Here is a 21,457-nt window from a genome sequence, read left to right as displayed (position 1 = left end):
CAGTTGTGTCAATAGCCATACAACAGTTGTGTACATAGCCATACAACAGTTGTGTCAATAGCCATACAACAGTTGTGTACATAGCCATACAACAGCTGTGTACATATACATACAACAGTTGTGTCAATAGCTATACAACAGTTGTGTCAATAGCCATACAACAGTTGTGTATTTATACATACAACAGTTATGTATATAGCCATACAACAGTTGTATCAATAGCCATACAACAGTTGTGTACATATACATACAACAGTTGTGTCAATAGCTATACAACAGTTGTGTCAATAGCTATAAAACAGTTGTGTCAATAGCCATACAATAGTTGTGTACATATACATACAACAGTTGTGTCAATAGCCATACAACAGTTGTATCAATAGCCATACAACAGTTGTGTACATATACATACAACAGTTGTGTCAATAGCTATACAACAATTACATAGACTGTAAATAGTAATGCAACAGTTGTGTCAAATAATTATACATCCTGCAACTTAAAGGGGCTGGTCGGGGGAAAATATACAAAATAAATGGGTCTAAATGTGTTCTATGGCCTTCCAAAAGTTATACCACGGCAATATGATGGTCGAGTTCTGCTTGCAATGTCCAGTTTTGACCACTGAAATCTCAGGGAAGCCCCGCGTAAATTCAGCGCAGATCTATTTATATATCTCACGTTGTGGTTTCGAAAGTGAGGCAGTGAAGATAACAATAATAGCACGCCGTCATGTGCCATGTCGGACTTTACTAGCGAACAAAACAGCAATACTATACGTAAATAATTGTTTTCAAAGGTCATGTATGATGCAAGTGTAGTATTCCTACCTATATGTTGTTGTTATATATAACGGTATTGATACCTCGTGCCTGTCATGACTTTTGCATGCATCTTTTTCTTTCGCCGCGATATTTACAATTGGCCTTGTTGATGACGCGCGTGCGGTAAAATTACATTACTGATCTGGGTCAATTGAGAGTTTTAGACTGTCAGGTGTCGATTGAGGATTTCTTTAATATGATTATAATTTTTACTCTTAGGGAGTATATTTCAGCAAAATTTGAATCGGTATATTTCATAAGAAGGTATTTTAAACATGTGTATGCCATTTTAGCAAATATGACATTTTTTCCCCGACCAGCCCCTTTAAAGGTTTTGTCAATAAACTAATACATCTGCATAAGTTCCCATACAACAACTATGTCAGTAGCCACACAACAACACAATTATACAACTATAAATGACACCCTCTACAACAGCTATGTCAGTAGCCACACAGCAACACAATTATACAACTATAAATGACCCCCTCTACAACAGCTATGTCAGTAGCCACACAGCACCACAATTATACAACTATAAATGACACCCTCTACAACAGCTATGTCGGTAGCCACACAACAACACAATTATACAACTAAAAATGACACCCTCTACAACAGCTATGTCAGTAGCCACACAGCACCACAATTATACAACTATAAATGACACCCTCTACAACAGCTATGTCGGTAGCCACACAACAACACAATTATACAACTAAAAATGACACCCTCTACAACAGCTATGTCAGTAGCCACACAGCAACACAATTATACAACTATAAATGACCCCCTCAACAACAGCTATGTCAGTAGCCACACAACAACACAATTATACAACTAAAAATGACACCCTCTACAACAGCTATGTCAGTAGCCACACAGCAACATAATTATACAACTATAAATGACACCCTCTACAACAGCTATGTCAGTAGCCACACAGCAACACAATTATACAACTATAAATGACCCCCTCTACAACAGCTATGTCAGTAGCCACACAGCAACACAATTATACAACTATAAATGACCCCCTCTACAACAGCTATGTCAGTAGCCACACAGCAACACAATTATACAACTATAAATGACCCCCTCTACAACAGCTATGTCAGTAGCCACACAGCAACACAATTATACAACTATAAATGACCCCCTCTACAACAGCTATGTCAGTAGCCACACAGCAACACAATTATACAACTATAAATGACCCCCTCTACAACAGCTATGTCAGTAGCCACACAGCAACACAATTATACAACTATAAATGACCCCCTCTACAACAGCTATGTCAGTAGCCACACAGCACCACAATTATACAACTATAAATGACACCCTCTACAACAGCTATGTCGGTAGCCACACAACAACACAATTATACAACTAAAAATGACACCCTCTACAACAGCTATGTCAGTAGCCACACAGCAACATAATTATACAACTATAAATGACACCCTCTACAACAGCTATGTCACTGGTTTTTGCCAAAGTAATTAATATGTCAGTAGTAGTTACTAACAATTCTTGTCTTAAAGATTTTACTCTCTTTGTCTGTAGGTTTGTCTTATTATATTTTTCCTAAGTTCAAAATGAATAGAATATAATTGAAAGCAAATGCCAAATTTAAGACCCTTTATGAGCTTCATAAACCTGGGATGTAAATAGAGTTGTCTTAGGGAGCAAAGACGCAGGAAAAAGGAGGAGGTGTGGCCAGGCCAGACCAGGTCAGGTCTAGGCCAGGTGGCTGAAGCTGACCAGATGCTTGTTGATTAGGGCATCCATCTAGAGTTTGGAGGTCCAGGGTTCAATCCTGGTCTGGCTATTTTGCATCTTTCTCCTCTAGTCACAATTGTTATGCTCAAGGTATTTCTTTAATTATGGACTAGTTACTTGTGCGGTCGTAACCAATTCATTAATATAAGACAATATAACTATAATCTTACACACAGCTGCAACAAGCAGGGGGGCTCAACAGTTATGGTGCATGACAGGTGCATAAGAACTTGAAAAAAATGCCTTGTTAGATATGGGAGATCATTGTTATTTGATATTGATTTGTGTGTGATGACATATTACTTTATGTAATTAAATAATTACTTTATGGTGTAAGACATCATGACAAACCCTCCCCCCACCCCACCCCACCCCCACCCCCCAAACAGGCTCTACCTTATTAAAGATTGAAGAAGTGGTAATGATAGTACATTATAGTGATAATTAAGGTAGAATCTAATACAAAACTTAAGGCTAAAGATGGGTCACTTTAAAGGTATCACACCTGATAAGGGTTCATATATCCGGTTACCTGTGCTAACATATACCTTTATAGGGACAGATTTAGGTCTCCTGTAACATAACCTGTTACAGCTGGAAGCATAACAATTGGTACGTGTGACATGTACAGTAAAACCTCTCTAATCCAATACCTGAATATTCTGACATTCTGTCATATCTGACCTACCACTTCCATTCCATTTCTGTTCAAAAGTACCAAATAACACATGTGTATTCGGACAGCTCTACTTTCAATCCAATCGATTTGTTTCTTTCCAAAGGGTGTTGGATTAAACAGGTTTACTGTGTAACAATACCAGATTTAAATTATCTGATTTAATGTCGATTACACAAACTCTTATATTACAAATACACTGTTAAATTTACTATCAAGTCAGTTTTTAGTCCCACAGCAGTTTATTTCTATTCACTCAAAATCAAACATATTTAAAATTATTTTTACATCCAAATTTGTTTATAACCCCAATGACTTTGACATTAGACAGTGATGAATAAAGAGGATTTACAAGAGTTCTAAGACACCCCTCAACTCAGAGGCCTGTCATTTTCCTTTGAAAAAGCATGTGTTTTTGTACGTTTTTCATTTTGAACCCCCACCCCAATGCATATACATCCTTGCCAGTACCCTAACAACTTTTATGATTGTGTGATCTCCCTAGTAACAGATAGCTAAGGTGGAATGTTGTTCAAGTACCTGGCCATTTGTTTCAGTTTGAGGTGTATATTACTATTATCATTGGTTCCTTGTGTTAACAGAAAATCACAGTTAGTTGTTGGCTGAGGTTTTGGAGTTTCAGAATATATACAGCACCAAGTGGTCAGCCTCAGATGTCTCCCTGTAACACTTGTGTTCATTGCCTTCACAGTTTTCACGGAAACGCCTGTTTCCATTGTTGTAAACAAGGTTCAGAATTGAAACCCGCTTGATTACTCTTGGGTTGCATTTCTGTTTACAATTTTTATTGGGATTCTTTTGAAATATTTTGCTGGTTACATCTGTAGGCTGCGTTTGATTACATGGTTCTATCACGCCAGCACCGTTGAACCTATTTCTTGAAGTTCTTATTAGACACTGGATCACATGTTCTTTGATGTTGTTGAAGACGGGATGCATTTTGATTATGAAATTGTCTTGTAGAGTTTTTCAGCAGTTTGCTGCAGAAAAAAATCATAGTATTTGGCCTGGTAATCTAAGTGGCAATTTTCAATCAGCTTTTGACTTGATGAATTGTGAGTACAGTTGACCCCTTTCAGACAGCCACTCAATAAGACCACACTGACTTGTCTCCGTCCCAGAATAACGATGATATCAACAGTATACTGGGTGCATATACTTAGATCATGGGTGCATTATTAGATATATTTGGTTTTATCGTGGATGGGAGACTGATAAGACAGATTAATGTATGGCACCATGGCACCGGGCAGCACCACCTCTTACGATCCTCGGTGTCCAGAAACGGTTTGTGACCTTTGTGCTAAAGATACGCTTGACTCCCTACTTACTTATCAGCTCATCTTTCCACATATAGTTTTAATAAGTACTTGGGGCACTGTCCTATTGTGACGGACTAGGACAACCGTGGATGTCCTCTTGTCCCCTTTGTCAGGGGCTGACTTACAGCTGTACAGCTAGTGGGGCACTGTGAGACCTAGTATAGCTTTAACTGTGCGTCTGATCCACGATCTCATTCTGTTGGCAGTGTATTGTCTGCTGTAATTAAATAAGCATTGTGTAGAAATATCTTGATCTTTTATTCCCCTGGTAAGAATCCATGTATTTAATATACAGAATTAACTGTCAGGGTTAATTGTTATCAAGCTCTGCATAGAAATACGGAATTATTACACAGATGTGATTGAAAATTTAATGGTTCTTTTATTTCTAATCAGGGTAATTTAAAATCATTAAATACACAAAACCTTAAATATGTTTGAATTCTAAGTCCCACCTATGTGGTAATTAAGTGCAGAATTAAAACTGTACTCAGTTCTATGTTTCCCATGGTGTGCATTGAGTTTAAGGGGAGTTTCGCACATCTGCAGATCCTCCGTTCCAATATAAATTTTGTGTCTAAATAAAATTCAGATAATCTTGACGATGGCATGCTTGAAAACTATCCTGTGTATGGATGCTTGAAGTGAAGACAAGTTATCAATTGGTCGCTGGTGGAATATCTTCATTTCATTAAAACGAGATGGCAGAATTTCTGTTTAATCAGGAAAGAACACTTTATCAAATATTTAAAATTGTTTACATTAATTGGAAAAGAATAAAATCAATTGGGCTGTATTTTACAAAACCTGTTGCTCCTTATGTTAAGCATTTGTAGTATTTAAGAATAATCTTCATACTTCTGTGTGTTGGCCTCATTTAATGCCAAGTATGTGTTGGATATGGCCCAGTTTTACTACAATCTCATTGGACTGGTATTAATTTACAGATTCATCTTATAATCATGTAGCACTGAATTGTAAAATCGCATTATTATGCCTGAATTGTTTTCTGGTCTAAACCAATGAAAGATCTGATTTTATTAAACATGATATAGACAGTTGATTTTTTTTTTTTTCTTTTTTTCTTTTTTTTTAATTCTTCAGCAATAGCTGGGATAGGAATTGCCAGGGTTGGAGGGCCCTGGGTTCAATCCCCGAAATTTGTTTTATGTTAGCGATGAATTGGGCTTCAATGTAAACAATATTATCATCATCTTGTTAAGTATTTATATTTCTACATACTCATGCCGTTAGCAGGGTAGTCAAAGGTTTTCCTTTTAGTCCAAGTATAAGTGTGTACTAATGGTCCACTCTTGGTGCCGTTTGGTCGAGCAAACTTTTCAGGGATAAGGAAGATCAGGGATCATGGGCCTTATATACATATTACAAATTGATATGGGCCATAACATTTGAAAATTTTAATATAGATATATATAGGAGCTTACCTGGGAATTGAATTATTTGAAAACTATTAAATTGGCCTCTATAGCTTATAGCCTTCCTTATCACTTAAGTTTATTTGTTTTAAGTTCTTGTTGCCTCCTGTAATAGTCAGACATACAGTGTCTTCTTGATTCGGTATATCTGTTTCTTATTTTCTGCAAAATCTTCATTCCCATTTGTGCCAATTTCTCTGTGTCTATTTATTGCCAGTTGATACTAGACAGTTAGCAGCTGATGACTGGAGTGTGATTGTTTTCTCTGCTCCTGGAGTATAACATGAACCGAACACTTCTGTAATTTGCTGCAAGATGCAGCCAGGGAATTAAATGTTTGAGTATTTCATTTTGTATAGATAACTTTACGGCTAACAAGCTTTGGTGCAGATTGCATTGGAGGGCCGTGTGTGTTGCACACGTGCACTATCAGTGAGCGTGTCAGGGGGGGGCAGGTATGGGTTGAGGTCTCTAGTTTACAGGGATGGTAAGGTGATCAGCACAGGGACATGCCTCGTTTACGGCCAAGTTTCCGTGTATGTGTGTATTTACATGGCTTCTCTCTACAGTCAACATATTCCAACAACTTTTCCAATTACCACACATCAGGCACCCAATTTTGACATTAATCCAAAAACTTGTTGCGATTCTTCTCAAGAAAACAAACATCCATAGCAACACCCTAGAACGCGTGAATATAATTGGCCGAACATATCTGTCCATCCACTTCCACATCATGCAGGCATTTTATATACGTTCCAAGCGCACATGAGATTTAAGTAGAAGTCCAATTTACCGTAGATTCCATGTTGTACAAGATATTTTCCCCAATACCCCACTGGAAGGTCAAACACACATTTAGTGGTCTCTAGGGCCTAATAAATCATACGGAGTGACAGAAGTTGGTCTTGTGAACATTCTACGAAAAACAAATCGTAGCGCGATGTGAACAAGTTGAACAACCGTGACAGATTGAATGCATGCCCCTTTAATCTTGACTTCATTATTGCATTCTACCAAGAGGCCAAGGACTAAGGTCAAGTCCAATTTATTTACAGCAGAAAAACAAATTTTGATAGAAATGCAACACAAGTAATACTACATCCACGTCGTTTTTTACATGCTTGAAGGAGTCTCCATTTGCGTCTACCAACCGTTAATGTAATTGTTGAGACTTGTATGCTTCGGAGGATGCTGGCACCCCTGATAGAGCCGCTGATTCAATTAGAAAGCAGGAGGCATGCTAATACTGATGAAATTCAACACAAACCTGTTAATTTGGCACGGGAAATACTGGTACCTGTACAAATCTAGTTTACAACAGCGTAATTGTTCATTTTAAGATATTAAAAGAGCTATTTTCAATTTGTGTAAATTGTTAATTTTCCTGATCGTGTATACAAAATATGAATCGGAAATGTCAGGAACAAGGAATGGTAGAACAACTAAGAATCAGGTCTGTACAGAACATCAGAGCTGCCAGAAACTTGAGGAGAAAATCTACAATCTGTTACGGAGTTTCCTGTTACTTTAAACACTACTTGGGAGATTGCTTCTCAAATTATGAAATAAAAGATTTCTGTGCGGCATTATATATTATATCTTCTTATCTGCAGATATAATAACCGGTGTTCACATATCGTTTTGTGTTTATCTGCATCTAACAGATATTTTTACATTAACTGAGAATGATTTCTTAAATTAGATTCCACAACTTTGTGAGTGGAATCTGACTTCTTAAAATGGAACTCATTTGAAAAACTATCGTGTCACAGTGAGGTAGTTAGTATACATCCTTAAGTTTGTGTTGTGATTATTTTGTTATGATTTATGATAGATATTGATATATATATATATATATATATGCTACTGCTTTAAGATTCAAGACCAGGGATAGGTTGAAACACACACAGATGACATTGGAAAACCTCTTAAGACTTATTTTGACATGAAGAAATGTCAGCACTCACTAGCAAATCTAAATACCCTGTAAACACAGCTAGTTTGGCTATTTTAAGGAGAAGTAACTGGATTGATTCCTCCCATGAGAAAAAAGCTTTTTCGTTGATTTCGTGTATAAAAGGACCTTTCCTTCATCTGAGCAGATTTCGCGATTGGAGATGAGAACTTCTGTTGATAAAGGATCTCATAATTAGGTCGGGGAGTAAATAATTGATGCAAACTCATGAATGCTTCAATAATTTTTGGCGACAAACATCGAAGTGTTGGCCTACATAGCCTTACACAGCTTCATACGTACAGATCAAAGACTTGATGAACAGTGTGACAGATAGCAATGCTTGTCCATTAAATGTTGCTACAGAAAAAAAACAAGAAATCTTATGCTCCAACAGGGTTAAATACTTACAACTGTTTACATGGTAGTCCAAAGGATAGTGTTTGATAAAGAGTACAAGCTCAGTGTTACTAGTTGAAGATCTTACAACTGAAGGTAACATCCTTAGTGTTTCTAGTTGAAGATCTTACGGCTGAAGGTAACATCCTCAGTGTTACTAGTTGAAGATCTTACAACTGAAGGTAACATCCTCAGTGTTACTAGTTGATGATCTTACGACTGAAGGTAACATCCTCAGTGTTACTAGTTGAAGATCTTACGGCTGAAGGTAAAATCCTCAGTGTTACTAGTTGAAGATCTTTACTGAAGGTAACATCCTCAGTGTTACTAGTTGGAGATCTTACGACTGAAGGTAACAACCTCAGTGTTTCTAGTTGAAGATCTTACGGCTGAAGGTAACATCCTTAGTGTTTCTAGTTGAAGATCTTACGACTGAAGGTAACATCCTCAGTATTACTAGTTGAAGATCTAACGACTGAAGGTAACAACCTCAGTGTTTCTAGTTGAAGATCTAACGACTGAAGGTAACATCCTTAGTGTTACTAGTTGAAGATCTTACGACTGAAGGTATCATCCTCAGTGTTTCTAGTTGAAGATCTTACGGCTGAAGGTAACATCCTCAGTGGAACTAGTTGAAGATCTTACAGCTGAAGATAACATCCTCAGTGTTACTAGTTGATGATCTTACGACTGAAGGTAACATCCTCAGTGTTTCTAGATGAAGATCTTGAGGCTGAAGGTAACATCTTCAGTGTTTCTAGATGAAGATCTTACGGCTGAAGGTAACATCCTTAGTGTTACTAGTTGAAGATCTTACGACTGAAGGTAACAACCTCAGTGTTACTAGTAGATGTATGTGATGTCCTGGAAAAAACATTGACTATCTGCACTTGAAATTCCTGTGTATTAAGAAGTTAAAAAAAAGATCTGTTAATCTCTTAATCAAATGATAAAGTTATTAGAGAAAGGTCTTAGAGACTTAAGTCTGGATGATTAACTAAGAACTAATTGATATCTACTGTAAGTGGAACTGGACTTGGTCAATCACACAGGTAACCAGGTGCAGTAGCTCAACTGGTAGAACATCCAGAAGGTCTTGGGTTCAAATCCTAGTCTGGCCAAGAATTTCTCTCTCCTGTTACACTACTATTTTTATACAATATATTAATTTGTGTTTGTGTCGAACACTGTCCAATAAATAATTTTGGTGCCTAACTCATTCAGTCCTGAAAACACATTTGAGCTCTTCCAATTCAAAGGTTAGAATAGTTCATTATGAAATTTCAGGGTAAATGAGTTAAATTGTGATAAGTTGTGTGCCCCATTGATTCACCCAGTATATATAGAGAGCCATTGAGATTGGGCTGTTTGCTTCATACTAACCTCCTTCAAATCCCAGGAGGCCTGGTGCATCTGCAACTCTCTTTAACTAATTTCACAAAAAACTGGAACTGTTTCAAGCCGAAACAATTATAAGGAGCCTAAGTCTACCTAAATACATGGGTGTTAAGATTGGGTAATTACTTCTAAAGATCGCTAAAACACTACTGCACACAGCCTGTATACCACCATGTCACACTTTCCCGGTCTTCCTCGCCCCAACACTAGTAAAAAGTGCATCTGTATGAGATACCAATCATTGTATGGGATTTTTTTAAAAGATAAATTGTTTATCTTTCTTGACTTTGAATTGGAAATATTTTTGCAGGGGTGTTGAGTGCATCATATAGGCTGATTTATAAAGGATGACATAAAATAGTCAGTTATAACTCAAATATTGCACAGGTAATACGAGAAACATCAGTAGTGTAGATATATTCCATCTATATATATTCCACAACACATCGTTGACTACCTGTAGAGGGCACATGTACCTGCCCACTGTTTCGACGACAATACCTGCATGCATTCCTTATATAACCATGTCTGTGCATGTTTACTTTGCAATAACAACAGCAATACACTTTCTAGCTGAAAATGTATGCACATATATAAATATGAAATTTCGTATTGGGTAAAAGTGTTGACTTTTATGTAACCAGGTGTGCACCCACCCAATGTACAAGCACATCTGCTACCATCTATGTTTGTATGTTATCTGATGGAGTTATTACATGGAGTAACAAATTTTATTGTTGTTGCTGGCTCTGTTATCAAGTATATTGTTACTGCTGTCAAGCATCCCAAACCTTCCCCCTAATTACAATGTTATAATGTTTGAACAAAAAAGAAGGGAATACAACATGTTTTTCTGACATTAATTGCAGCCTGAAGGTCACTAGCTTCCTTGTTGAAGAGAAAATCCAAAATTGTCCCTTCCACAGATTCAACAATGTTTCCTGCAAGCCACTAACTGTCCAGGCTATGACATATTCATTGTGTTGGCACTTTAAATGTATGCATTTTCATTTTCATATCAACAGCTGCCACCCCTCCAACAGCTCTTTAATGCTATTCCTCAGACAACATTAATTTAACATTCAACAAATTGCAGACTGTTGATAGCTTCTGCATGGGTTGTTAGGGTTACTGCAAGATTGAAGCAATTACCGGTTCATTGGCACCTGATTTATAGACACACATCAATAGAAAATAACAAATTTCAAATTACATAACGAAGCAAACATTAACTAAAGCTGAGGAATTTCTAGAAGTAAATTGCTATCATGACCTTTCGTGATTGATCACCGTCACTTTTGATGACAAACAATAGCATGCAATAATTATTATCCTCATTTTTTTCCCTCCTTTGTGTCAAATTTTCAAATTACAAGTGCACTTTTATCAAGTGCATTTTATAAAACCAGATTGACCTCATCGTACTCTTACTGGGAGGGAACTTTATTCGAAATAACATTTGATTGGAAAAGAAAGACTTCGGACTCAAAAAAGAAAAAAAAAGAGGAAACTAAAAGTTCCAAGTGGTCATTGTAAGAAAAAAAAGCTATTTATAAATCATGGCACCCAAAAATCAGCAAAATGCAAGGACAGAAAACAAGGTATTAAGTTTGCAATGAAACTCGGTGACAGAAAGCTTACTTCATGCGCTAAGATTTAAGGTTAAGAAATGTCTGTCACTTCATTCATGGTATTATCTCCTAATAACAGTGGATAACCACTAACAAATACTGTGGTCCTACCCAGATCAAATGATATCCAATGTATTCCATTCAGACCCTGTGGGCTTCACGTTTTATTGCTTATCCAGATTCTTGTCTGGAAGTGAAGAGGCCGCAGCAGCTATCTAGGCCCTTGTGACGTATTTACCTATGTTGAGGTCATAGGCCAATGGAGTTAACACATAAATAACCTATTTTTAAACAATATCCCTTTCAGCTGCTCTCTAAACTTACAAACTGGACGGAGTCAAGTTTATGTTGATGACGTCAATGCTGTTTATCTCAGTGTCTAATGTCACAATAATTGAAGAAAATAAAACCATATATGGTGATTTTCAGATGGTGTTGTTAAAAAACCTTTCACGTCAACATTTCGGCATCTTTCTGCCTGAACACATAGTTATGGTGATAGGAGAACAGAAGTATATCAGAGATTTTAAAATGGGTCAGATGGCTTTCTCTAGGTAGGCCAAGGTCGAGTACATTGCTCGCTAGTGATACCCCATTGTTGGAGATTCATCAGAGAATTTAACAGTTCAGTCCAGATGTGCCTTGGACGATTTTCAAGTATTTAAGTCTCAATATACTTTTATCACATTTAGTGTTGTACCTGCAATGACACTTAACTTCATTTTTGTGAACTTAAATATCACTAATACCTCGCTTATCTTGAAGTTAATTGGCAGCTAGTTTATCATTATGTGTTTCTTGTTAGTCACAAAGATTTTTACATAAAGTTTGAATGAACAGACACTGCATAAAATATGCAAATAGTAAATTTTACCTCTGTCTTCTTAAAAAACGAATTTGACCTCTCTTATCATTCATTGCAACATTCTTTTTGACTTGCACCTAGATTTACAAACTTGTCAGTCCGAGAGCTAAGTAAAGTCCATGTAGCTTATTGTTTTTATGTACAACACCCAATCCTTGTTTCTGTTAAATTGGATCTTCAATTTACATAGACATGAACTGCTCACTTAATGCGGATTACAGCTATGACCATGTAAAACAAGAGATACACTTGAATGTCTGTTTTATCCTTGAATCTGCACTTGATTTGTTCTCATTGTTAAGGAACTTGAAAAAAACAAATTTTGTGTAAAGTATTGTAGTACTGTATTCTACATGCTCTGATAAATGGATCAGACCCAATATATAAACTGTATACTGGGAAATTTTGGGTCACAAAGGGCGAAAAGGGCAAAAATTCAGATTACAGCAAACATTTCCTGGTATACAATGTACATTTCTTGGATTGACAGAGCAAGACTTCAGATATTATCAGACTGAACACAATTTACGTAATAATGGGAATCTACCCACACCCAACAACACACCAGAGTTCAAATGCATACGGATGTTTCACAGCTGACAAGGACCCATGTACAATAACATTTAATTAGTCTTTTAACCTTTTCACCCCTTTGTAACTTTAGTAGATTCTACCATGCGTTGATCTGGATGAGTCCATTATGGTCTACAGTGGTGAAAGGGTTAAGTCTTTTGGAGCATTTTTATTATGCCAAGGTATTTGTTTTTAGTTATCTCGTATTGTTTTTCTTTGTGAATGACTGTTTGCGTCTTTGTTACAGAATGTGAGGATCATGACCCACCAGGCGAGGAAGGGATCCTTGACCGGCCATGCTATCCCTGGCAAAGAGCTACACGTCCTGGAGGCAGAGAAACAGCAGCGTCTCAGGTACAAATGTTCTCCCTGACTCTAGCTCTCACTAACACCACCGTACAGACTGCTGCCTCTAAAATAGGGCATTACCGTGGGTACATCGATGGTAGGCTCTTGTTTGAGAACTATGTACATACATAAGAATTTGTATTTACCAACATGCAAACGAGATTCAAGGTGCAGAATAAATATTTTGTGTATAACATACTGTAATATGACAGCGCTACATCAGCTCCACGAAGCTATTTCTTTGACTTCTAGAAATCCTCATTATATATTTATGATCTCATTTTAATACAAGTTGTTGATAAATTCAATATAATTGCAAGGAAAATCAATATATTATTGAGGTTTTTGTTGGATTAAGCCATCATAAGTATTAGTCATTCATGAGCATTGCTCCGGAGTCTGCCACTTGGTGCTATTTACAGCCACCACTTGGTGCTATTTACAGCCAGTGTTATGCTGGTAATGGCAAGCAGCCGGAGGCAGTCACATTTCAACAGAGTAACACTACAGTTCTTATATACAATTACTGTTTCCCAAAGGATGCTATTCTTTCCTTTCCTGTCCCTGTTGTTTTCTTCATCGCTGACTCTGTGTTCTATTTATTACTGTACCGTAGATTCTCACTTCTAAAACAGTTAAATGCTAGTGACACTAAAGACTTTTTATGTGTGATAGTGCTGTTTCTGCCTTCACGGCTCCAGGTGTTTTCGGAGTAAACAAAAACTGGTTAGAATTGTCAGAGCTACGTCATCCTCAGCAAGTCAGGAGAGATTTTTTCCCCTAACAACTCTAATTGAAACACAACTTCAGCCAATCCCATTTGCGAGATCTCCTGAAAATTGACAAAATTGAATGTCTTGAAGCGTTTCAATAAATTTTACCAATGTCAAATCTTTAGTCTTTAATATAACTTCGCACAGGATATTGGCTCCCAGTTTCTTAGCTTGTTATCTAGAGATGTGGGATACTGATGTGGTTGTAAGTGTTCAGTTGAAAACATCCATCAGCTTTATACACTTCATTATAGTACATGTTAGACTGTTAGTAATGGTCTAAAACCTATTGACTTTCAATAGCATCTGTCCTGTTGTGGCAGCTAGCACTCGCAGAACTTACATTATACAACACTCATACCAGTGATACAGGTAGAATTTCTGACATACAATCACACAGATTAGATATTCTCACAGTATAATCGAGGATGGAAGGTGATAAGATGGCCTAACATTTAGGTACCATTGAACAAACACACTGTAGAAACTAGAAAACTGACCAAATGACTCGTGTCCAGATCACAGCTACTGAAGCCCTCTGTCCACCACTGTATATATAGCATGTATGTATTCTTGGTAGTGACTAACAAAACTATATATATCACTAAAGTAGTTAGATGTAGACTGTAGTCTGATACAATGGCTTGAGTTAGGTCCCATTCAACTGGGATTGGATGTTACAGCTACTTTGAGGATTTATTTAGATGTAGGCTTTTAGTTCAAGGCAGATGTTTATTTCTTCAACTTTAGTTAAGTTGCAGTTTTAGTTGGTGAATTTACTCAAATTAGATTCAGCTTTAAAATTGTGTTAAGAGAATACTCTAGTTAATATATTTAGATTCTGTTTGTAACTTGAGTAGCTATGCTATATAGTTATCAGAATAGATTAGAGTGGAATTGACAGATTCAGATTTGTTTGGTGTTGGAGCCTCCTAGATAGAGCAATGGCACCATAGACTGATGAGTAATTATAATATGACAACTGAACATGACTAGCAGTGACCTTGAATTGACTAGCAGTGACCTTGAACTCATTGGCAATGACAATTTCAACTCAGCAGTAAGAAAACTTTGAACTGACCAGTAATGACACCTTGAACTGACCAGTCATGACACCTTGAATTGACCAGTAATGACACCTTGAACTAACCAGCAATGACACCTTGAATTGACCAATAATCACACCATGAACTGACCAGTAATGACACCTTGATCTGACCAGTATTGACACCTTGAACTGACCAGTAATGACACCTTGAACTGACCAGCAATGACACCTTGAATTGACCAATAATCACACCTTGAACTAACCAGCAATGACACCTTGAATTGACCAATAATGACACCTTGAACTGACCAGTAATGACACCTTGACCTGACAAGCAATGACACCTTGAACTGACCAGCAATGACACCTTAAACTAACCAGTAATGACACCTTGAATTGACCAGCAATGACACCTTAAACCAACCAGTAATGACACCTTGAACTGACAAGCAATGACACCTTAAACTGACCGGTATTGACACCTTGAATTGACCAGAAATGACACCTTGAATTGACCAATAATCACACTTTGAACTGACCAGCAATGACACCTTAAACTAACCAGCAATGACACCTTGAACCGACCAGTAATGACACCTTGAACTGACAAGCAATGACACCTTAAAATAACCAGCAATGACACCTTGAACTGACCAGCAATGACACTTTGAACTGACCAGCAATGACACCTTAAACTAACCAGCAATGACACCTCAAAATAACTAGCAGTGACACCTTAAACTAACCAGCAATGACACCTTAAACTGACCAGCAATGATACCTTGAATTGACCAATAATCACACCTTGAACTAACCAGCAACGATACCTTGAATTGACCAATAATCACACCTTGAACTAACCAGCAATGACACCTTGAACTGACCAGTAATGACATCTTGAACTAACCAGCAATTACACCTTGAACTAGCGTGCAATGCCACCTTGAACTGACCAGCAATGTTACATAGAACTGACCAGCAATGACACCTTAAACTGACCAGCAATGACACCTTGAATTGATCTATAATCACACCTTGAGCTGACCAGCAATGACACCTTGAACTGACCAGTAATGACACCTTGAACTAACCAGCAACGATACCTTTAACTGACCAGCAATGTCACCTTGAACTGACCAGCAATAACACCTTGAACTGACCAGTAATGACACCTTGAACTGACCTACACCTTGTCAAGGTAAAGACACGCACATTGTATGAATGTGATTATCAGTCTGTAATAAAGTTTGCAGAAAGTCAAATGGACCTGTCTTACAGGGTAGATCTGAAGGTTGATGTACCTCTAGAATCTGTCCATGTTAATGTGTATTATTTGATTGATGACAGTTGATGAACAAGACTTGCCATGATGCTCTCCTATCATATCATACACAGATATATAGCTAGTCACACAGGTAATGGACAAGGCTGACCACGAGGCTCTCCCCTAATATCATACACAGATATATAGCTAGTCAGACATATAATGGACAGGACTGACCACTAGGCTCTCCCCTTATATCATACACAGATATATAGCTAGTCAGACATATAATGGACAGGACTGACCACAAGGCTCTCCCCTCATATCATACACAGATATATAGCTAGTCAGACAGTTAATGGACAAGGCTGACCACTAGGCTCTCCTCTCATATCATACACAAATGTATAGCTAGTCATACAGGTAATGGACAAGACTGATCACGAGGCTCTTCCCTCATATCATACACAAATACATAGCTAGTCAGACAGGTAATGGACAAGACTGACCACGAGGCTCTTCCCTCATATCATACACAAATACATAGCTAGTCAGACAGGTAGTGGACAAGACTGACCCCGAGGCTCTTCCCTCATATCATACACAAATACATAGCTAGTCAGACAGGTAGTGGACAAGACTGACCCCGAGGCTCTTCCCTCATATCATACACAAATCCATAGCTAGTCAGACAGGTAGTGGACAAGACTGACCCCGAGGCTCTTCCCTCATATCATACACAAATTCATAGCTAGTCAGACAGGTAATGGACAAGACTGACCACGAGATTCTTCCCTTATATCATAAACTTATTTCTAGGTAGTCAGACAGGTAATGGACAGGACTGACCACGAGGATCTTCCCTCATATCATAAACTTATTTCTAGGTAGTCAGACAGGTAATGGACAAGACTGACCCGGAGATTCTTCCCTGATATCATAAACTTATTTCTAGGTAGCCAGACAGGTAATGGACAAGACTGACGACGAGGCTCTTCCCTCATATCATAAACTTATTTCTAGGTAGTCAGACAGGTAATGGACAGGACTGACCACGAGGCTCTTCCCTCATATCATAAACTTATTTCTAGCTAGTCAGACATTTGATAGCATGCTCTAGTTATCATTGTACAATAATCGTAGTCTTAGATGTTGAAGAGAAAATACAGAAGTGGCGAAAGTTTCTTCTCAAGTTAGAATGACATTACTTTGGTAACGGTCATCATCTCATCGCAATACATTACACCTTATATGTGATTTGGTCACACCTCAGACATCACTCTGTCTCATACACTTAATTGGAAACATGTTTGTCAATACGTTTACACGCATCTGATGCCTCTTATAATGATTTGCCTGTCATCTCATAGCCCTGTTGATGACACAGACATCTACAACATGACACCGGTACATTTCTCCCTATGGTAGCAACCTTTGTCCCTCTGTTTACTGATATTGACACATTTTTTTTTACAAACTTGATAAAAATACATCCAATTTAAAATGATTCCTGTCCGCATTAAAGCCATTTTGGTCTCTGTGGAGTACAACATATAGACAGATAGATAGATTCCTGCTGGGTTTTGGCATATATTTTACTAATAGATTCTAGTACCAAAGAGGTTCTGAATATACCTGGACCAATTAAATCATCTTGAAAATAAGATTGAACACTAAAGGAAACATTTTACACTATTATTTATCCGCTATGAAGTGGACACTTTAACTGCAAGGTTACTGAGTACACATAGACATGATTTTCCCCTGTATTTAATCAGTTTTATTTCATTAGATCAAGAAAATCATGATAATAATATTTTAAAGACCAAAATTAGTCAACTTAATATATTGTGGGGAGAAAAAAAAATACACAAAATTATATAATATATATATAAAAACATTTTTTTATAAATTTCAATGTGCAGCATTATTTTAAAAAATGAATCGCATAAAGGGAAGTTAAAGTTAGTATAACATGTCGTCAGTTTTTCCCAACTCATGGAAGGTGTCAAACTTGAAAATGCATAGGGAACTCACTATAGTTATTCCGTCTTTGCGTATTGCAGAGTTATCTTCTCTTGTGAGCAGGTATTGATTGTTAAGTCATTGGTTTGTGTGAGAAAATTACGTCGTTTTCTCAAAAATTGATGACGTTACTCTCACAAACCAATGACGTAACAATCAATACCTGCTAACAAGAGAAGATAACTCTGCAATACGCAAAGACGGAATAGGAGCCAGCTGGGGATAAAAGAGTGGAGTGTTGTACGGGTTGTCTCCCCTTCGATCTGCAGGTTCCTTTTCACACTTTCGTGAACTTTTATTGCACACCGAAGCTCTTTAACTTTTAAATGTCTATCCGGATGATTTTTTCTCCCATTTCCTCTCACAAACTGTCCCTGGTTTTTTGGAGTTATAGCCAAACAAGTTGGGTAACTTGATAAAGATGAAGGTCATATAAACTTTGGCAGATGTTGTTGGTTAGGTAGACGAGGAAATTACTTTTGTAAAGAGCAAAATGTTCTCCTATTTATCTAATAGAAAGAAAGCAAAAGCAAATGTTCCTAGCTAGTTCTCCAGCTGGTAGGTAATGGGTGGAAATAGAAGTGTGTGCTAGTTTAATAGAGCCAGGAAGAGTTGATATACTGAAAGTACAAGGTCTATGGCCATCCATTTAGGCTTCGTTGGGAGATGGGGAACACTAGGTACAGTAGATTATAGAATCATCAGTGTTCAAGGGTTGGGAACGGCTAATAATGCTGAGGCATAAACAAAGGTTCAATGGTCTTATATTCATGTTGTTTTCCTATCATGCTTGGAGCATTAACCCTGAAAACACATTTGAACCCTTCCAATTCAAAGGTTGGAATAGTTCATTGTGAAATTTCAGGGGTGATTGAGTTAAAGTGTCAGAAAGAGACGTTTCCTGTAGATATAGTGACGTCTAGTCGCTTACAGATACAAGGTATTGAAGGGAACAGTGGTAATACATGTATACACTCATAGGGAGAACAGCTATATACATATTGAAACCTGGTAACAGTATTACATTTCACATAGGGAAAAACTAGATCTACACACCTACAATAAGTTAATATAAGATAAAAAATACATTTGGCATAATGTAAACAGTTAATATGTTATTTATCTTTTTGGAGCCTTTATTTACTCTAGATGCATCACTTAGCGCCCTTGACCTTGTTTTGAAGTCAGCCAATAGGCAGCTTTTACTGTTAGGGTAAAGGACTTCAGGAAGTATTTGTATAGTGCATGGTAGTGATGAGGATTTGAGTGGTGGCGGTGGAAGAATATATATACAATGTTATTGAGGGATAGATAGGGTATCACTAGACACGGCATTTATGTGTTCCTGTTTACTCAGTCGATGTAAACTGTTACAGGAATAATACATTCACACCAAACATCTATTAAACGTGCATTGTAGGACACAGCAGGTTGCTAGGTCTTCCTTTATATCAGAAAAAGCAGGAAGTTTAGCCAGAAGTTTTATTGAAAAATCTGGCAATCATTTCCTGACACTTGGGGCTAGAATTTATGTTTATGTTTCCCACTTAAAATAATTTCTTATGGAAAGGTGCATGACCTTGTTGGCTAATCAGATACTGGCGTATACCTGGAATTCCGTGTCAGGCTGTGATTTGATTAACTGTCTATAAAAGTCAGAAATATTGAATTATTTGGCAGTTATGATTCTATAAACAAAGCAATTGATGGTTCAGGAAGATGTAAAAGCTGAAAAATGGAATTTTTATTCGCAGAACTACATGAAATTAATTTTGCATTTCAAGGTTAAAATCAAGGCTTAAAATAGAGGCGAAAGCAGAGAGGTGGATCATTTTCTTATCTATCACCTTATTGTGTCTTGCTACAGAATATGTCACACATAGGGAATGTCACACATCACACATAGGGAATGTCACATGTAGGGAATGTCTCATGTAGGGAATGTCACACATTAGTCACAAAATTATTGTCTTTAGTGTGTCTTACAGGGAATGTCACATATTGCAACGGTCATATAACAACGGTCACACGTTATTGTAAGAAGTGTCTGATAGAGAATGTCACACATTACGCTAGTCACACATTACAATGGTCACACTTTATTGTCTTACTGTGTCTGATAAATAATGTCACACATTACAATGGTCACACTTTATATTGTCTTAATTACTGTATCTGATAAATAATGTCACACATTACAATGGTCACACTTTATATTGTCTTACTGTGTCTGATAAATAATGTCACACATTACAATGGTCACACTTTATTGTCCTTCTGTGTCTGATAGAGAATGTCACACATTACGATAGTCACACATTATGGTCTTGCAGTGTGTCTGATAGAGAATGTCACACATTACGATAGTCAGATTATGGTCTTGCAGTGTGTCTGATGACAACAATTAGCGACATATACACATGTAAGAGTTGACCATGTTAGAGATTTAAGACATTTTAGCTTCTGTAGATTTCACTGGCTGACTGTTTTTACACCTCAATGAAAAACATCTTTTTCCATTAAACATTAAAATTGAGGCTTTTCTGTTGGGAAATAAGTTAATTTCGGTGCGCCAAAAGAACTTGAATCTACATTGTATATCAACGTTTGTTCCCATGAAACTTTGAGAGATAAAACCTGTCTGCATAGCACAAAAGTAATTTAAAAAAAATGACAACCACAGGTTGAAATTGATCCTGTGTGGTGTGTAGAAATGGTCAGCCCAGACTAATAATCGCATGTAACAATCATTGACCTTTCACCCCTTCACTGTAAAGTGAATTAACCTTAATCAACTGGGAGAGCTCACTTAGTGTAGGGGTGACAGCTTGCTAAGAAGGCCATGCTCACTCACATAGTGCTTTTACACTTGTTTTCAGTTTAGTGAGCTTGAGTAGTTTTAGGGGTAAGAAAAGGTAAGTGCCTTCCTGTAATAAACTCAGGTGTCGCTACATCTATGTGTGTTCATCGTACACAGAGTGTTGTACAAGTACACTTTTGATCTGTTTCCTCCCTTCTCTGACACCTCTCACTTCTAATGGACATGCCCCTTAAGGGGCATTACAGATCCAATCAGGAAATAACGGAAACAAAAACTGGAATTCTCAATTCTTGA

General features: G+C 37.3%; 1 protein-coding gene across 13 annotated transcripts in view; it reads left to right on the top strand.

The window, feature by feature from the left end:
* LOC110453732 (sodium/calcium exchanger 2-like) overlaps nucleotides 1-21,457 on the top strand; it is a 211,920-nt gene that overhangs the window by 140,793 nt on the left and 49,670 nt on the right. For 12 of the 13 annotated variants that reach the window (XM_021502826.1, XM_021502838.1, XM_021502837.1 and 9 more), the window contains one exon: nucleotides 13,132-13,238. In XM_021502826.1, coding sequence (XP_021358501.1) covers nucleotides 13,132-13,238 — 107 coding nt within the window. Of the gene's footprint in view, nucleotides 1-13,131; nucleotides 13,239-21,221; nucleotides 21,258-21,457 lie in introns of all 13 variants that reach the window. The other variant, XM_021502834.1, reaches the window with a different exon arrangement.

Source organism: Mizuhopecten yessoensis, unplaced genomic scaffold (assembly GCF_002113885.1).
Source record: "Mizuhopecten yessoensis strain PY_sf001 unplaced genomic scaffold, ASM211388v2 scaffold7493, whole genome shotgun sequence".
Taxonomy (NCBI): domain Eukaryota; kingdom Metazoa; phylum Mollusca; class Bivalvia; order Pectinida; family Pectinidae; genus Mizuhopecten; species Mizuhopecten yessoensis.
Note: the sequence above shows the minus strand (reverse complement) of the source record. Positions and strands in the feature narration are given on the sequence as shown.